Source organism: Styela clava, chromosome 10, assembly GCF_964204865.1.
Source record: "Styela clava chromosome 10, kaStyClav1.hap1.2, whole genome shotgun sequence".
Lineage (NCBI taxonomy): Eukaryota > Metazoa > Chordata > Ascidiacea > Stolidobranchia > Styelidae > Styela > Styela clava.
In genome coordinates, this window is record NC_135259.1 from 9,298,447 (window position 1) to 9,317,559 (window position 19,113).

Below are 19,113 nucleotides of genomic sequence, written 5' to 3' on the forward strand. Positions count from 1 at the left end.
AAGTGTTTCTTTGCCAGTATGGATATGACAAAAAAACATTTGTTTCAACTAGCTATAATGCAAAATGTACAATTCATGCCAAGTAGATTTAATTATTCAACAGAAAAACACGAAAAATCAGTTCTGGTATTTAAATTAGTATTTTTATTGTGATTTTGCCGCTTTAAGAAGATCTTTGCCCTTGCTGATAAACCCATCATTGCATGACATATGAAACATCAGTTCAGCTTTAACGAGATTAAAGTTTAGTTTGTTTTTACTGTTGGTCCAAAGCGCATTCATATTACTAAACACTCTTCCACAATTAGCGTTTGACACTGGAATTGACAGGACAAATGACACAAGACGTAAGAGTTGTGTATCGCCTGGCTGCCGTGTAAAAAAGAACTTCACCCATATATTTGAACGTTAAGCGTAAAATTTCAGTGCGAACCTTTTTCATCGCACATCTTCTCACAATTTACCGCAGTGAAAACTTAAGCCTGACCATTCAATGTCATTTTTAAAAGCAAGTGGGGTTATGAAAAACGAATGGTCATAATCGTACCATTTGTGTAAGTATGACAAACCACGTTGAAAGTTAGCCCAGCCCGGGACACTGGAAGCCAAACGTCAATTCCGGGACGGTTGGTAGCACTATCCTTGAGGCGTCGACGCGCTCGGGGGTTCGAGCACCGAATTTCCGTATTTTCACTAGAATTTCTTGGTCGACTAGCCAAAGAGGTACCTCACGGAAAGAAGGATAAATCAGAAATATTTTACATACTAAACTTTTGAAATGATAGGCCTCTGATGTTTCCAAGTGTTTGGGTATTTGACAAACCAAACTTATCTTTTTAGTGTGTGCATTGATGGTGCTCCAGCCATGCTTGATTCTAACTCTTTATTGGCTCCCCTGGCAAAGCAGAAAATACGCAAATCCAGGTAACGCATGGCATGATTTGGAAAAACGGCACTGGTATTTGAAACCACCTGGAAGAGACTTCACTGGCATTGGTCTATCGCAGTGTTTTTCAACCGGGGTGCCGCGGCACACCGGTGTGCCGTTAAATATTGTCAGGGGTGCCGTGGGAAATTCTCCAAGTTGTGTGTCTATGCGGTGTAGCGTCCGGCAGAGTAATCGTGTGGTACTGTTCTATATCAGACCGTGGCAGCATCTGGTGGCAATTTTTGTATTTGATTACTATTCAAGATGTCCAATTCAACATCTTTCTTCAATGTTAAAAATCTTATATTTACAATATAACACTTATATTGTGAATATTAGGTATTTTTGCCATATTTTCAGCTGGTGGTGTGCCGCGGGATTTTCTCACTTAAAAAAATGTGCCTTGGCTCGAAAAAGGTTGAAAAACACTGGTCTATCGTGATAAAAGTCCTTAAATATTTAAAAAGCTTAGCGCTCAAAACTCACCTCTGCGGAAAGATTTGACAAGATATGGATGATGATCATAATGCACTTCTATATTACGATCGAGTTGGTCGGCTATCAAATGGAACGTGCTCTTCTGTTTTTCGAATAAGGCGATGAAGTAGCCTAATGTTGGATTTGATTGTTCAAAACTTGTTCTATTGTCAACATTTGGCGGAAACAGATATTCGTGGTTCTCATCTTGTTGGCATATTTGAATATTACATTAACTAAACATAAAAATGCAAATAGCAAACATAAAGTACCATAATTGTTCACACTGATGCCATAAAGCTCATGATAGGGAGACAATTTATTGTTTCGCCGCTTGGTGGAAATAATTGGAGGATGTTCCTGAAACAATTCAAGAAGAATTTATAGCATCAACAAAACTTATGCAAAGGATGAATTTAATACCTGGGTTAAAATGCAATCACATATATATCAGAATACATGCTCTGAATATTCAGATTCCGTTTTCTTCGGTTTCGTCACGGATAATCTACTACTTCACTAGACATTAAACAGCAAGTCAATCGAACAATTCGTTTTTTATTAGTCATTCAGGAAAACCACAATAAAATTGAAGCAAGAGAGATCACGAACTATTTGTATATATATATTAATGCCGGATGAACAGGATAACCGCCAGATGACCATTTGGTCTACTTGTCAGCGGCAACCTTAAAATAGCTTAAAGGAAATACAGATAGTAGCCTATTATATATTATTTATCTGTGTTAATTGTGTTCATTTTAGACAACCCTACCCTTTAGAAATGGAATATCATAAAATATGTTGAAACCCACGATGACGTAGGCGCTACTCGTCAGTCGTCACACATGAAGCACAATAATGGCCAGTAAGAATTAACATCAGACCCTCAAAGGGTTTTTAGCACACAGTACGGTACCACGCTTTATATTTTTAAAATGTTGTAATGTAATTAGTTAGAATAGGGAAAATACGTTGAACATCGTTTTCACATCCAAACTTTATAATTTATTAGGCATTTATTTATTTGCTATTTGTATTTATACGATGTCAAGTGGATAGGAGGAAAAAGTAGAGAAAAAAAACATAAAATTAAGGATTCCCTAAAATATAAAAGAAAATTTCCTATTTTTATGTTCCAAATATCTAAACTGTAAATTAGACAGCTCGTAGAGCTACATAAGTATGATGTACCGCGATTTATATATAGTGCGGCGGGGGAGGATGGCCCCCCTTATTATTTATATTTTGAAAATTATCTATATTTCGATAACCTTTCTTTGAATATTCCCAAAACTTAGCCAGTACATACATAAAGGGCTAAACTCTATATCCACATGGCGGCGTCCGCCAGTCGCCAACCATTGCAACAGCACAAACGTTTTTATGCAAAAAAAATGAGGGGAAGTTAAACATATGGTCGGATATGACGGACATGTGATAAAATCGCATCAAAATACTAAAAATGCTTTCCGTTTCTCAGCAGAATATCAAAATAAACAATGTATTAGAATTTTTTTGGCCAATTCGAAAATTTCCCCTATGTCCATCTTACCCCACAAATTTTTGAAGTTGTGAAGTTTATTTTCTTTTTTCCTCCTAGAAGCTGCAACTTTCTTAGACGAGCTAGATGAAATTATTTCTACAAGCGCTGTAGCTTTCTTTGACAAGCTAGATGGCATTGTTTTTGCGAGAGCTGACAGTTCGGCTACATATTTCTCACTAGTTAATACTCTAACTCCCGTCTGAATGGCTTTCTTCCTTCGCTTCTTGGCTCTCTGAGTGGCCACTGGAAGAGGAAAAATATCTTCAAATGATTCATCTGATAAACTGGTGCTATCAGGTTCTTTGCTATTTTCTTGCCTCAAAGAATCACAAATTTTCTCGGAAGCTAACTGAACTCCTGATGAAGTTCTACTTGACTTCGGTAGAGAGCAGCATGGTTCACCAGTGACACTTTCTACCTGTGTCGTGGTGTTAACTTCATGAGATGGTATGTCGTAATCTCTATTTGTTATATTATCTGACTCACCAGATCTCACTATTGCTGGCGCAAATGCATGCTCTGGAATTTGCTCAATATCAAGTGGATACAGACCAGTAACACAGAAAGATGTTACTGCGTTGCCGACTGTGTCAACTTTGTAATAAGCTCTGCTGAAGAGTGTAGGGAAGTCAATTCTGGATATCCCTGCTCCAGGGTTGTTTTGATGATGAACTCGAACTGCTTTTTTGAAATGATTCTTTAGTAGTTTAAAATGCACTTTGTCCAGAGGTTGTAAATAGTGACTCGTATGAGGCGTCATACTGACTATCTCAACATTGTGGCTTTTAGCATATTCCAATACTTCAAGGCTGTGAGTGTGGGAGTGATGCTCATCCACTACAAGAAGTGTTTTTCCGCAGTCACTTCTCTTGCTTGTGCAAGAATGTTCCATCCACGCAAGGAATAAATCTTAATTTATGTATCCCGATTCACTGTACTTCACTATTGAACCAGCAGGTAAGCCACAATCCAGTGCTGGGTTCACTCTCTTTCCTTTATGTATAACCATTGGAGGGATATAATCTCCAATAGCATTCACACCCACAACGATAGTTTGAGACAGCCCACGCCCTCCGGTGGTTATTTGGGTTGATGACTTCGATCCCTTTTCTCCGACGATATTTTTGACACCAGGAACGATGCTAAGACCAGTTTCATCAACGTTATAAATTTTGCTGGGCTGATCATAAAGACAGAGGTCATTCATGACACTTTCTAACATGTCAAAATATCTTTGAACGATCGGTTTGTTCAGGTGGATTGCTCTCTGAATAGAAAGTGGCTGAGGTTCTCTTATTGGTATAATATCATTGTGCCGAGTTCTGAAGCCAGCCCACCAATCTTTACCGGACATTTTCAGAGACTTTAAAAAGTTGTTTTTGATGCCATTGCGTATAGCGAACTCGTAAGCTAATTGTCTTATGACCTTTACTGTTAGTGGAAATCCTCTCCGCTCGAAATCCAGAATATGCTTAACAAAATTTTCTTCTGCATTTCTTGTAAGTATAGAACTAGGACCAAGATGTTTTGATGCCACCATCATCTTGACAGAGCTGAACACATGCCTCAGTAGAGTTGTTCTGGGAACGCTGTGAGTTCGTGCTGCACTCTTCAACCCCTCGCCTTTTTGGACAGCTTCCACTGTCATTCTCATGTTAGAATTTGACCAGGAGCCTCTGTTTGATATTCTTTGGTATATTCGGGCCATTCTTTTAGATTTTCTTTTCCCATGCATCCAAATCTTGCATCTGGTAAAAACATGACAGTACAATGGGGTAAGATGGCCACCCCCAATAACTTTTTTGATAAGATTATTGAAATTCTCCCAGAGGTGTTTAGACAAGTAAAAGCAATAACAAAATAAAAGAGAAGACTTTCAAGTATATTATCACGAAAAACGGGCTTGAATGGTCAAATTGAATAAAAGACCCCAAAAAACGCAAAAAATTTATTACCCCTCATAACCCCCCCATTTTTACATGATCACTTGCTGAGGGCCATAGTTAGTTGCTAACTGGCACTAGTCGCACAGTTAGTCCTAAATCATACAAACTTACCAACAAAAGCGCGATACCGAGTTCCTTGCCTGAAAATGAGCATATAGTGCTTCCTAGAAAAACGTGTGCTTGCTAAATGCCCTTTTTTCACCCTTCAAAAATCACAAGCCACGTGGAAAGATACACAACTGACAAACCACGCCAAGCGCCCAACCGAAATGGCTAGAACGAATTCTCTCCTTAGCAACGAACTCACCAATGGCATTTGCACAATCAAGCCTCATAAGATGTCACCAATAGGTCAATTTGAAAAAAGAGTCCATCTAACCCCGTGTGTCTATCTTCCCCCGCCCTACTAATATATTAGTAACTCAACCATGCAGAATAGTTTTGAATGATATTTTCCCGAGATATATACTTCAAGCACTTTGATAAAGTTAATTAGAAATCTTTTTCATTGTAAATTGGAGGATGTTCCAGAAGCAATTCAAGAAGAATGTATAAATTAACGAAACTTATGCAAAGGATGAATTTTATACCTCGGTCAAAATGCAGTCACATATATATCAGAAGAATACATGCTGATATATACATGCTATACATACATGCTATATACACATGCTGACATTCATAATGTAAAAATATGCATATAAATATATATTTTTTCATTGTGATTAGTTCTATTATTCCCGACAGGGGAAACAGTGAATTGTGCTATGAATTTGTATTTCTTTGTTATATCAGGAAACAGCAATTTAACATATGACAGTATTGTATAGTTTAGCCATCACCAGATTCGTAGAAAATAATTTTAATAATACGCATTGTCCAGCTTTTTATTTTTTATTTAGTTAAACAAAGTATACAGACGACAGATTAGTTCCGTCAAATCCTTAACATCAACAATACGATCGGTTTGGACGATGTCATGCGAATCACACCACAATATAAAATCAGAATAGCCCACTTGGTTTGTCGTGCAATGGAGTTTTAAAACTACTAAACTATGTTTGTAATATATCTTTTATTTTGCGCTATATCGATTATCAATGACAATGTTTATTTACATAGCATTTCGTGTCTTGACAAACAATGACGTTACTAACAAAGTCGAACAATGAAAATGTGATGAAATATCAAAATTTCAGATAGATATTGGGATATCATATTTACACGAGGAACGAAGGAGCTAGTATAGAATACTCAAGACCAAATGTTCAACAAATTCGGGCATCCTAGTAAAGAGAAACGCATGTCGTCATGTATTGAGGCTAAATGTTGCCACACGCAACGTTGAATTTTAATGGCAAAAACTCGGGTCAACACCCTAGTTACCAGTATATTGTTTGTGTTTGTTATGATGGATAAAACATGCATCTAGGAAAATACCACGAAGTATCTGACATTTGGGCCCAAAACCAAAAAAATTACCACAAGTTAACGCATATGAAAAATACACTTATTTGGATATGTTTCAAACATCTATATACATCTATTATCTATCTATACATCTATATTTATTAAATTCTATTACTATATGTAAATACTTCATTCTTAGGTGACGTTATATCATTTTTTGAATGCTAAACTGTATTTTAGGACCATTAATTAAATTACAAATCAGTCGTGAAACCATACAATACAGAGAAATATTCATTCAACCCCGACAGAAAACTTGGTTATATTTTGCAACAATTTTATATTATGAAGAAATATCTATGTCAAGGCAAACATTAGTCAGTTTCTAATAACACACTCTATATATAACTAGACAGGTACGTGACATTCACTGATGAATAGATCAAAATTTAAGCCCCCAATATCGCTAGAAAACTATAATTAAGATAAGAAAAAATAACATTTTGCGTCAGACAGTCTTGAAATGTTGTGACAAGGCAATCAAAATTTCATTGTGGTTGGTTGTTTGTGTTATAGACAATATGTCAGTCGATAATGTGTTTCTTAAAGAATATTGGAATAAAAGCATTTTGAAACAGAACGTGTATTGAAATATAGTGCTAATTACATTCGACCAAAACGTGAAAGTGACATTTCTAAATGTAATGTAACATTGACCAGGCAAAAATTGTGAACAATAAATATAATTTTAAATTGATGAAACCATAAGGTTGTGATACAACACCAAACTTATTGATTGACCTCCATTAAACACAGCAGAGAATTCCGTAATTGTACGATTGTACATATTGTTAAATTGTACATATATACATAAAATTATTATTAAGCCTTTAATACTAACGTGGTGTAATTTTAGGGGCCGCAAACAGAACACCAATTTTACACAAGTACCTCATCTATTATACTTTTTGAACTCTTGATTCTAGTGTAAAACAAAAACCTCACGATTCTGAGTGGATAAATCAACATATCGTGTTTCCCAAAAAAATGAGACAGTGTCTTTAAGTTTTTTTTTTTTCGAAAAATAAAATACAAATTAGAGAATTACGAGATTTTTGAATATAAAAAATATGAAAACCGATTTTCATTTATAAATAACACGTTTTTATTTAAAATAACTTCTAAACATAGATTATTAACCATTTAACACGAGTAGGAAAGATTTCTTGTTATCGACTAGGTCAGGGGTGGGCAACCTTTTTCGGCTCGCGTGCCAAAATCGGCTAAATTTAACTACAAAATTCTTCCGCGTGCCGACCAAAATTAAAAACAATGCTTTGCTACTTTCAAAGCAAAAATACATAATAATAAACTATTTAAACATGTACAGGCGGATTCACTATTCGGATAAATATCAGTCCGACAAATAGATTTGATTACTTTTCTTATTCTATCAGCGAGACTTCTGCTGCTGCATTACCGCTGATGGAGATTTTACATTGGGTTTATGTTTTGTATCTTTCAAAGAAATACACGAACTATTGGTTTCAACTTCCAGGCTTCCACTGTTACGAGACTTAGTAAATAGTAAAGACTTAGTAAAAAGACTTAATAAAGTTCCTATCATAAGCAAAACTGAGAACAAAGATTCACAAGCATATGCAGATGATGTAGAGCAGGGGTCGGCAAACTTTATGTACTCGCGGGCCAAATATACACATTCCCTGTAGCGCACAGGCCGCAATATTTCCGCCTTCGAACAATCGCTAGATTGAATTTCAAATTGTGGCGCATTCACACCTTCTATTATTGTGTTAAAAGCCTGCTGCTATGAGATGTGTATGTGCCGTTTTTGAATATATATATAAGTTATCCAACAACATATTATTTTTATTTACTTGTTATTAATGTGAAGGATGATGTTTTTATGCCAACTTTCTTACGGTACGTCGTCCAACGAAGATCTGACATACGAGTACGAAGTTTATTCCGAGTGTAATGCATTTTAGATGAAGCTGTTCGCAGCAATATGTTTTTCCGAACGTGCCCATCACACACGTTTGCACTGTCGCATAGATCAGCTGTGGCGCAGTCCTGGCTCTCGGGTCGAGTTTCTCGTCGAAGCCCATTGGAATGTTCGGCCCTCGTCGCGAGCTACCCTGCGTTCCCCAAACATTTTTAAATTTTAAAAATCACAATTAACTCGAACGACATGCAACTGACGCTACATATTACAAAACAAGCGCCATACAGCAGAAATTGTTACCACATGAATCCGCGTTCAGACAATAATAAATTTGGGATCAATTTTTGTTTCATTCAATAAATGTCGGGTTGTTCGAGGGCCGCGACAAATTAGCTCGCGGGCCGCATATGGCCCTCAGTTTCCCGACCCCTGTTGTAGAGTAATGTAGTTGCATTGTTTTTAGGTTTTAAAAAAATTCTCGGGAATGGCATCCCAATCATGTAATAGTTCGTTTTCTGCACTTCTCTCTTGTATTCCCTTCCCCATTAGTTTATATTTCTTTCGAAATCAATTTATAACAGTAAGTTAGCAAGTAACACTAAGCAACAGGAGCTGCACAACTTCATAAATCAATCAGAAATATATATTACGTAACAGTGTAGTCAAATGAACGTTGTGTTCATCCCGATAAAATTCGTCGAGAGCTCAGTTGTTACGCCATAATATATATATTTCTTTGAAGCCATATGTCATGAAAAGACAAAGAGAGTTTAAATAAATAACAGATTGTTAACAAACGATAATGAATAAACGAACACCGAGTTTTATTAGATAATTCAGTCTCGATAATTCAGTCTTTTTATCTGAAATGGGACGATCTCGTTTCTGAGGCCTCGCTCGCGTGCCAAAGGAATGGGCTTGCGTGCCAAGTTTGGCGCGCGTGCCAGGGGTTGCCCACCCCTGAACTAGGTAAAAAAAAATTCCCATTTTATATGAAAGGGCTCATATTAAAATATTTTTTAAAATTCAGGTTAGGTCTTATTTTCAGGGAAATAAGGTAGAATCACCGCTCTTGCATAACAATGCCGGCTTTAATCGTTAAGCCATCGGTTCCCGAAGGCGATTAGCTAAGTGTGTCTCGAAATTTGTGTTAAATATTAACTAATATATGATTGAATTTATTTCATATTTTCTTTATTCTAAATGTTTTATTGTTTCTCACTGTTGTAAATAATGTGTATATGAATCAATAAATTCATTTCATTACTTTTCTATGTTGTTTACTTTTTGTTAGGTAGGGTCCAATGTTATGTAATATTAGATGTAAACCCTACTTGCTACAATTTCGTAGGCTGCAGTTTATTCATTTGCCGAACTGAGTTTAGCGAAACCAGGCAGATATAAGGAAGAGAAGTTAACTTTTTGTCTTTATTCCATAGGCATACATGTCTATAAACTTTGTAAGGCATAAAGTACACATTAACGATAACAAATATGCGTTTTATTTGAAGGCGGCCCTTTTTTCGTGTATGTGCGTCGTGAATTTTTTCCCTGATAATTTGGCATCACACGAACCGCTGCCTTGCGCTAAATTTGATCATTAAGAGTGAGTAACAATGCCGGAGCGGGATCATGCAGTCGGTGGCCAGACATCGTAATTCATTTTCATTTGGGCCTGCATTTACAAACATTCAGCCACAGGTGCCCTTGTTATACCGCGAAAAGAATTCGCACCCATCACACCGAATAATCGAGTAACCTTAATCTGAGTAAATGTTTGTTTGTTTTTGTTATTGAATAAGCCTACCAAAACTTAGAATTAACTATGTGAATTAAAATCAAAAATGCATATATAGAACTGTTTAGCATTATTAACTTGAACAGGGACCGCAAAAAATAATAATATATATATTGAAAGTGGGCCGCGAGCTCAAAAGTTTGGGAAGCCTTGCCGTAAACTACCCCATTTAGGGACGGTTTAAGACAATGAGAGGCCCCGGGCTATGTGAAATAGGAAAAAATATAATAACTCATAGATTCGTTGTTGCTTAGTATAGTAGTATAGATCCTCTTATCAAACTTCAATCACAAAAAATGCGAGTTGTTGAACTTGCAACTATTTGAAAAAAAAATGGCACGACTTGTACAGATATATATATAAATATATAGATATATAGATAATGAACCATTGGTCTCCAAGGGTCAATTCACTGACCATCATTGTGCTATATGTGTGACGAGTATCGCCTGCGTCATCGTGTAATCAACAAATTTTATGATATTTCATTCCTAAAAAGTAAAGTATTCGAAATCACAATTTTTCTTGAAGGGTTGTACAAAATGATTACAAATAAATGGTTACCAAATTGATATTACTAGATACTTCGACTGCGTAAAAACAGAAATATAAGTCAAATATGAAATAAGCAAGTGGGGTTGGTAACGTGATATACTAATACAGCCAAAAATATGCATATACAGCCAATTCATATACATATAGCGCCAACGCCATATGTACATACAGGGTACAGCCAACTCAATATACATATTTAGCCATTCGGGCGATATGTATGCAGGGGGCATATTAGGGAAATCTTGAGTGTATAAAAAGGAGAAAACTGGAGACGTATGTTATTCAGGCAAAAATTAAACGTTATGTTGTTTCAGCACTCCGTACACCACACTTCACGAACTTCCAGAGGTCGAAGTGTGTATAAAACCATATGATATAATATGCATTCATTCAAGTAATGTACATCCGCAGCGAATATATACATATAGCAGTGGCGGGCAAAATGTTTTAGAATAATAGAGCCGCATGCAGCAAGTCAGAAACATGAAAAAGACGCGTAATTTTTGAAATTATTATTGTTAGAGCTCATTAAATCCTTTTTCATTGTGAATGAAACATTAGTAGTACTAATTTGGGAGATGCGCCTTTGTGTAGTGCGATGCGAAACCAGCGTTTGTGCTATTACTCGCTTCGTGTTGTTGAGATCCAAGACTGCGACAACATCAGCAATATTTTTTTCACAAAATCATAGTCAGAGCATGGGTGTTGAGTACGAGAAATATTCCATGATATAACAAAACTAGCTTCAATTGTTGCATCGGATTTCTTGCCAAATGATATATATCGTAAATTTCTGCCATGCGGGTTTGGTTATGTGCGAGAAGATTGCTGGAGTCCTCGCCGCCGTGAGGTCGTTCACGTAACCGCTGGTCGGTTGCGCTTCCTCCACCATCACCATGCATCTGAAGACAAATAACTGGATATCTAATCCCATACCCGACATTGACTAGTAACCGGGAGTAGTAACGGCCTATCCGTGGTTCGCCATATGATTAATTGACCATTTGACCATTGTGATGTAAGATATGTCGCTGATTTTAAATTACACCCCACAACGATTTTTATATCGAAACATAATTTGTCCTAATCGTTGATGAAAACTTTTTCTACCGCTTAATAAATCAAAAAATAAACTGATACAGTTTCTCTTAGTTGAATTTGGATAATAATGCTAGCGAGAAGAGCCGCAGTTTGCCCACCGTTGGCATATAGGATCAACAACATGCATATACATATACATTCATTTAATTAGTATACACACAAAAGTCAATACCATATATGCATATACAGCCAATTCATTATTCATTAACAGACATTCAAGTACTGTACATACACAGCCCATCTCATATGTCCATATACACAATTAAATATACATATACAATCTTTTGAGTAATATATAAATAGATCCAATGTCATATGCATATGTAGCCAATTAGTGATGTAGATACAAAAGCCAACGTCATATGCATATGCAGCCAACTGATATACGTATAATAGTAACAAAATATTTATATACAGTCAATGTCAAATGCAGATATCACCAATTCACATACCAATAGATCCAACCAAAAATGCATATACAACAAATGCCATTTCGTAACCGTCAGAATTTTCAATGTGGTCGCTTGTTTAGATTGCCCATAGGTAAAAGGGATTAGATACAAAACGGTATACAAAATTACAAAATTAAGACGTTCAAAATAAAATATGAAAATACTCAAAGTGCAAAGTTTTGTGATTTCTCTTGGTAAGATCAAACCAAACTAGACGAAACAGAAAAAATGACTTTGAATGTAAAATACATCAAAGTTTAAATTAGTATAGAATATTTTTTTATATTCTAGCTCTTTTTAATATTCATAGGTCGTTCCTACTGGCTGTGTAGAAAAACTTATCTACGGGGCGCTATCGCATCATCTTTGAATTCCTAATCTGTATGCTTAATGGGTCAGGGCCGGATTTACCATTCGTCAATGTAATTTTAAGCATAGGGGCCTCGACATTGTTCATTTTTGGGTCGTTTTTTTTTATTAGTAAAGGTATTTTTCAGTGAATAACTAATTCAAACTTTTATAAAACTGATATTTGTTCAATTCAACCATAATAATGTCTTTGTTTTTTTCAAAAAATAAGAAAATATCGATATACAGGAAATATACCTGCTAATTAACCTGAGCAACAATGAATCTAATAATTATTATATTTTTTACTATTCCACATAGCCTGGGGACTCCCATTATCTTAATTCGACCCTAAATGGGGTAGTTTACGTTTACACTACCTTAGTACTCAAGACCTAATAATATCGGAGCCAACATTCAGTAAGCGTTAGTTGCCATAAGTCCTCAACCTAAATAATTTTATGTATATAGGTACAATTTAACAATATGTACAATTGTGGGATTCTCTGCTGTGTTTGACAGAGGCTAATCATTAAATTTGATGATGTATTACAACTCTTTGATTTCATGACTTTACATTTAGATTTATTGTTCACAATTTTCAACTTGTCAATGTTATATTACATTTAAAAATGTCTTTTTCACAATTTGGTTGACTGTTATTAGCACTGTATATCAATACACGTTATGTGTCAAAATCCTTTTATTCTAATATTCTTTAAAAAACACTTTATCGACTGACTGACTGATATTGTCTATAACACAAACCACCACCCACAAGGAAATTTGAATTTCAATAGCTTTTTCACAAAATTTCAAGACTGTCTAACGCAAAATGTTATTTGTTTTATTTTAATTATAGTTTTCTAGCAATATTGAGGGCATAAATAATGATCTAATCATCAGTGAATACCTGTAGTTATATATTCAGTGTTGTATTCGAAAATGACTGATGTTTGCCTTGACATAGATATTTCTTCATAATAAGAAAATTGTTGCAAAATATAACCAAGTTTCCTGTCGGGATGGAATGAATATTTCTCTATATCGTATGGTTTCACGTCTGACTTCAAATTTAATGGCCATAAAATATAGTTTAGCATTTAATGAAAAAACGTCATCTAAGCATCCATGAAGTATTTACATATAGTAATAGAATTAATAAATATAGATGTAAATCGTTGTAACATATTATGCTAGATTTTAAAAACATTTCCAAAAAAGGTGTATTTGCCATATGCGTCAACTTGTGAGAAAGTTGTTTGGCTTTGTACCCAAATGTCAGATACTTCGTGGTATTCTCCTAGTTGCATGTTTTATCCATCATAACAAACACAAACAATGAACCGGTGACTAGGGAGTTGACCAGACTTTTTGCCATTCAAATTCAACGTTGCGTGCCACAGCATTTATCCTCATTACATTACAGGCGTTTCTCCACACTAGGATGCCCCAATTCGTTAAATATTCGTTCTTGAGCATCCCTATACTAGCTCCTTCGTTTCTCTTGTAAATATCACATCTTAATATCTATCTGAAATTTTGATATTTCATCACATTTTCATTGTTCGACTTTGTTAATAACGTCATTGTTTGTCAAGACACGAAATGCTATGTAAATAAACATTGTCATTGATAATCGATATAGCGCAAAATAAAGGATATATTACAAACATAATTTAGTGGTTTTAAACCCAATTGCACGACAAACCAAGTGGGCTATTCTGTTTTATATTGTGGTGTGATTCGCATGACATCGTCCAAACCAATCGTATTGTTGATGTTTAGGATTAGATGGAGACTAATCTGTCGTCTGTATACTTTGTTTAACTAAAATAAAAATAAAAAGCTGGAATATGTGAATTAATTAAATAATTTTCTAGGGATCTGGTGATAGCTAAACTATACAATACTGGCAGATGTTAGATTGTTGTTTCTTGATATAACAATTAAATGTAAATTCCTACCATAAATCATTGTTCCCCTGCAAGGAATAATATAACATATCACGGTGAAATACATATTCAACTGCATCAGCCCCTCATAAGATTTCTACCACGCAGTAAGGTACTCAATTTTCTTTTATTTTAAAATGTTGTATTAGTGATGTGAATCAATTTGAATTGAAAGAATACGTTGAACACCATTTACAACCGAACACTTCAATAAATATCACGTTCAATTAAGGCTTACCAGAGGTATAAAGGAAAACTTCCTATTTTTATGTCCCAAATATAAACTGTAAAGTCGACAGCTTGTGTAGATATATATGATGTACCGCGATTTATATATTAGCAACTCAACCATGACTGGGAATTCGGAAACATTTCGATGTGACTAAACAATCTGCTGTTTTATTCATGTGTTTTCATTTGTTTGTATTTCCTTCCTAAACCTAAAAATAAATCTATACATGAGGACAAATACACGAGAAGGCAAATTTCATGCACAAAACGCCTTGAAAGCACTCTTTCTAATAGCATAATAATTCAATTGCACGACAGGTATAGAATTCCATCTACAAATAAAAACAATTGTTATTCGTTCTACTACAAAAGATGAAAATATATTTTCATAGCGAAATAGAGCCAGCATAATCATTACCAATTTTCGAAATTATATGCATAAAAGTTGTCCGTATATTGTGATTCAGCTCTTCCGTATTCTGGCTTATTGGTCTGCATTGGCGTATAATATATATATATTTATTTTTTTTCTTTTCATATTATGTTTTGATAATGACCAACGAAAGTCGGAATCAAATTGACATGTTGGATAATTCATTATTGGAATTAGTTTGAAAATTGTCAGAGAATTTCATCAACAACTTATATAGGGTTAAGTTTATTTTTACAATTTTTGTGAGAGTTAACTGTTGCGTGAAATCATAGCTTGTTGCGTGCATTATCCTCTTGGCATTTTATAATGAAACATAACATTTATACTAAATAGCTTGAGCAGTATAGACAACACAGTAGGTAATTGCGTTGCTTTCTATCCATACCCCAACAACATGATCGATCGTTTCTCAGAATGACGATATTTCCAAAATTGGGCTTGGATTCAATTTCAAAATCCGTTTAGATGAAGCATTGAACTGTATTTTCCATATTTTATTAAATTTCATATAAAGTTTGCATGAAGCAGAAAGACTACAAGCTCTTACATTTTATAATACAGTATACATATATAATCATACCAGTGGTTGAAATGAAATACATCGTAAATCATTAAAGGTGACGAGGAGTATTTTGAAAGGTACTGACTAATCTATTCGTGTGATGATGGTAATAAATATTTTGAAAAATAAATCAGTCGGAAAATAGGTATAATCTAACGTTGAATACGTGATGATTACAAGCAATAATGCCTGTTTGAATGGGTGTAGCAAGTTGTGCTTCAATGCTTTTGTGATAATTTTTATATGAATCAGAAACTCAGATGACCGTATGTATCAGACAAAAATTCAGCTTGGAATTACTTCTATAGGATATCATAAAACAATGCCCAATTAATTATACACTTATGCTATGAAGTGACATCAGTACATAATGTATAGTGTAGTGCATTGCATTGGTCTCGGATTCACAAAAAAGATTCTATTATCTGGTTCTGCCATAATTAGACCATTGCGCAATTTGGAACTTTTTGTATCATTTTATAAAATGTTTATTCTTTTTCAAATTGCTGTCAAATTTCCGCTCTGTAATTCAATATCTCGATTCGTGCTCGGGTGTGGCTGTCTAGTAGACCGTAAAAGCATGTTCACATAAACATGGTGTGACAAAGGAGGGTTTTTCACATAAGTGTTTCATCTTCACTGCGTATTTATTACTGACACATGTAAGTCCATCATTGTTTATTACCATTGACGTCACGAAAGATTGTTGAGGTTCAGGTGTGTACTAAAATTTATATTTAACCGTTTTCAAAATTTATAATATACGAAAAAAACATGTTTTTCAGCAATTCACGTTGTCAAAACTGATATTTTTTGCCACTTTGCCTATTTTTTGAAGCGAAATCATAAATTGCTTTAAACTTATCAAAGTAAACATTTAGCAGATACTTTGCTTAATATATCCATTATTCTAATTGGAATTGAAATTTGTCCCAAACCCAATTTATATAGATCAATGTTTGTTAACGTAAGCGAACGTGGTCATTAGGTATGCAATTTTAACAACTTTTAAGATCGGTGACCGATTTTACTTTGAGGGCATGAATTACCAGTCAGTTTCTAAAAATTATTCTCATACTAGGTACAATTTTAATACACTCTACCTAAAGTGATCGTTATGTTAAATCGTTGAAGATCACTGACATAGATGAAACCCAATAATTCACGTTGCTTACATGACCGAGACTCCATTAGTGTCAACATTATTTTTACATTCAAAAGGAATTCCAGGGTCTGTTTTTATTATTTTGGTTATCACGAATCGATTGACGGATTTTGATATCATTTGTCTGTTTGGGACGATGTTTAGATAGGATTTCCGTCGTGACATTCCGTTGCCCATTCTCAATAATTTTGTTTCATCAACTTCATTATTTGGCGATTATATTAGACAATAGATACATCTCGTTGCGAAAGATCGATTTGTCATCTGCGGTAATGCCCAAGCCAATATCTTCGTGTTCAGTAAGAATTTCATTTGACTTTTATGTTGGTTGTATGTTTCAGGAATGTATGAGCGTTCTGTTTGCGAGTATGTGTCATAGCGGTACCAATCAAAAATTGTGGTGGGTAGCAGAATTATGAAACTATGTGTTTAGTTTCGAAGGTTATAGTTATTAGCCTATTTCAGCATCACATCCTAAAGATTTCGGCTCCACATCCCTATAATCAGCAACTCACGCCCGTTATGATGAAATTAGATAAAAAAAAATAAAAAAAAGTCGAACTAGGAATATTATTCCAGTTCTTCCAAAAATTATTTAAAACGTTGCGTTTCAGTCTAACTCCAGATTTTTTCTAGGTCTTCAGTGCTTAAAAATGAAAATAAAATCTTTCTATGAAACAACGGGCATTCTAAAAAGTGCCATCAAACATCTCTCAACTTTATGTACTCCACTAAGTACTAATAAGTGTGTAAAATAAACATTATCAGATAAAGCTTCGAAATAATATTAGATTGGACAGCAGTTGTTTTCCTTATTGTTTCTCCACAGCTGCTTAAATCAAATAATTTTTATGAGGCAGGCCAAAGAAAAGTAGCGGTAGCGAAGGATCGTAAGTAGATCAGTTTTGTTCGTCCTCTCAGTGTAGAAGATTTATATATAAGTTATATGTGTGTTCCTATACGGTTCGAATGGCTGACATTACTGATTTAAAAATTTAAATTTTATTGACTAGTGTCAATTACGTACATTGCTCCGTACGATTTCCATGCAATTACGTAGATCACGTAGTCCTGTTTCTATTTAAATCTCGCGTACCTATCTTTCTCTCGATGAAAACAACATAAAATTAAATATTACTTCGCATCAACAATTATTAAAACTCTGCCACAAACAGTTTTCACGGTTTGGTAATGATGCACAAATTCGCTTTTACGCATGAGATAATGCATCTATGCTTGGTATTCTTTTGCTGCATTTGAGAAAAAACAACAACACGCTCACTATTTTAAGATAATTATTTGGAGGAAAGTCGTTACAAACTACTGAACACACATTCCAGCTTATTTGTAGGTAGCAGGATATATTTTGGAGAAATGTGTGTATACTACTTTAGGTAGAAATGCGCAATATTTTTCGAGTAATTTATCACGCTTTGAGAAACTGAACGAGTATTTTTGCAGAAATATTTTCAGAAGTTACTTTAAAAAGTTTTACACTAATAATTCTTTGTTTCTTCTTTTAAATATGAGGAAATGATGAATATAAATTTGAGATTTAGTTTGAGATGTAATTGTGAGAATTTTGTAAATAAAAGTAGTCGAGATGCCGTTACGATCATATGCAGAATTTTCATGCAATGTCAGATTTCAAAAAGTGACTAAAAATTAGCAAAAATACTTTACGAAATAGATGGTGTATTAAGAGCGGAAATTTTTTAGTACTTTCACAATCAACTGACGAATTCAAAAATGGAATTCCGGGAAGTTGAAGATCACAATAGAATTTCACAACGTGAGTTTCGATCAAGCTTATTTTTCACTTTTCATAATTAACGTTGAATATGCATTTTATACAGCATATAAAGTCGATCAGTTTTTGGTATTTTCAAAATTAAAGTGTGAAAGAATGATTTTGCTATAATGGAATCTTTTGCAATGTAAATCAGCGCACGGAATCTTGATCAACATTATGTTCTAGTAGATTCAAAAGATTTGAGTTACCCCCACTGCTAGACTTGAACAGTATTGCTTGGATTAATTATAATTCCGCTATAAATCGGTAAAAATAGACAGAGGATTAGGGAATCTACTGGGAGGGTTTTGAAAAAAGTAGAAAATCAATTTTTATTATTTTGAAATTATTCAACTGTAAATTGTTTACAAAACGTGTAAACCGCATTTATGAATATAATGACAGGAAATTAAAATAAACTATAAAGCACGTTTCGTTTTATACGAGT

General features: G+C 34.6%; 1 protein-coding gene across 1 annotated transcript; it reads right to left on the reverse strand.

The window, feature by feature from the left end:
* Positions 1–3,861: 3,861 nt before the first annotated feature.
* Positions 3,862–4,605, reverse strand: LOC144428252 (uncharacterized). Its single transcript, XM_078117211.1, has one exon. It carries the CDS (start codon positions 4,603–4,605, stop codon positions 3,862–3,864), a length of 744 nt encoding a protein of 247 aa, XP_077973337.1.
* Positions 4,606–19,113: the final 14,508 nt, after the last annotated feature.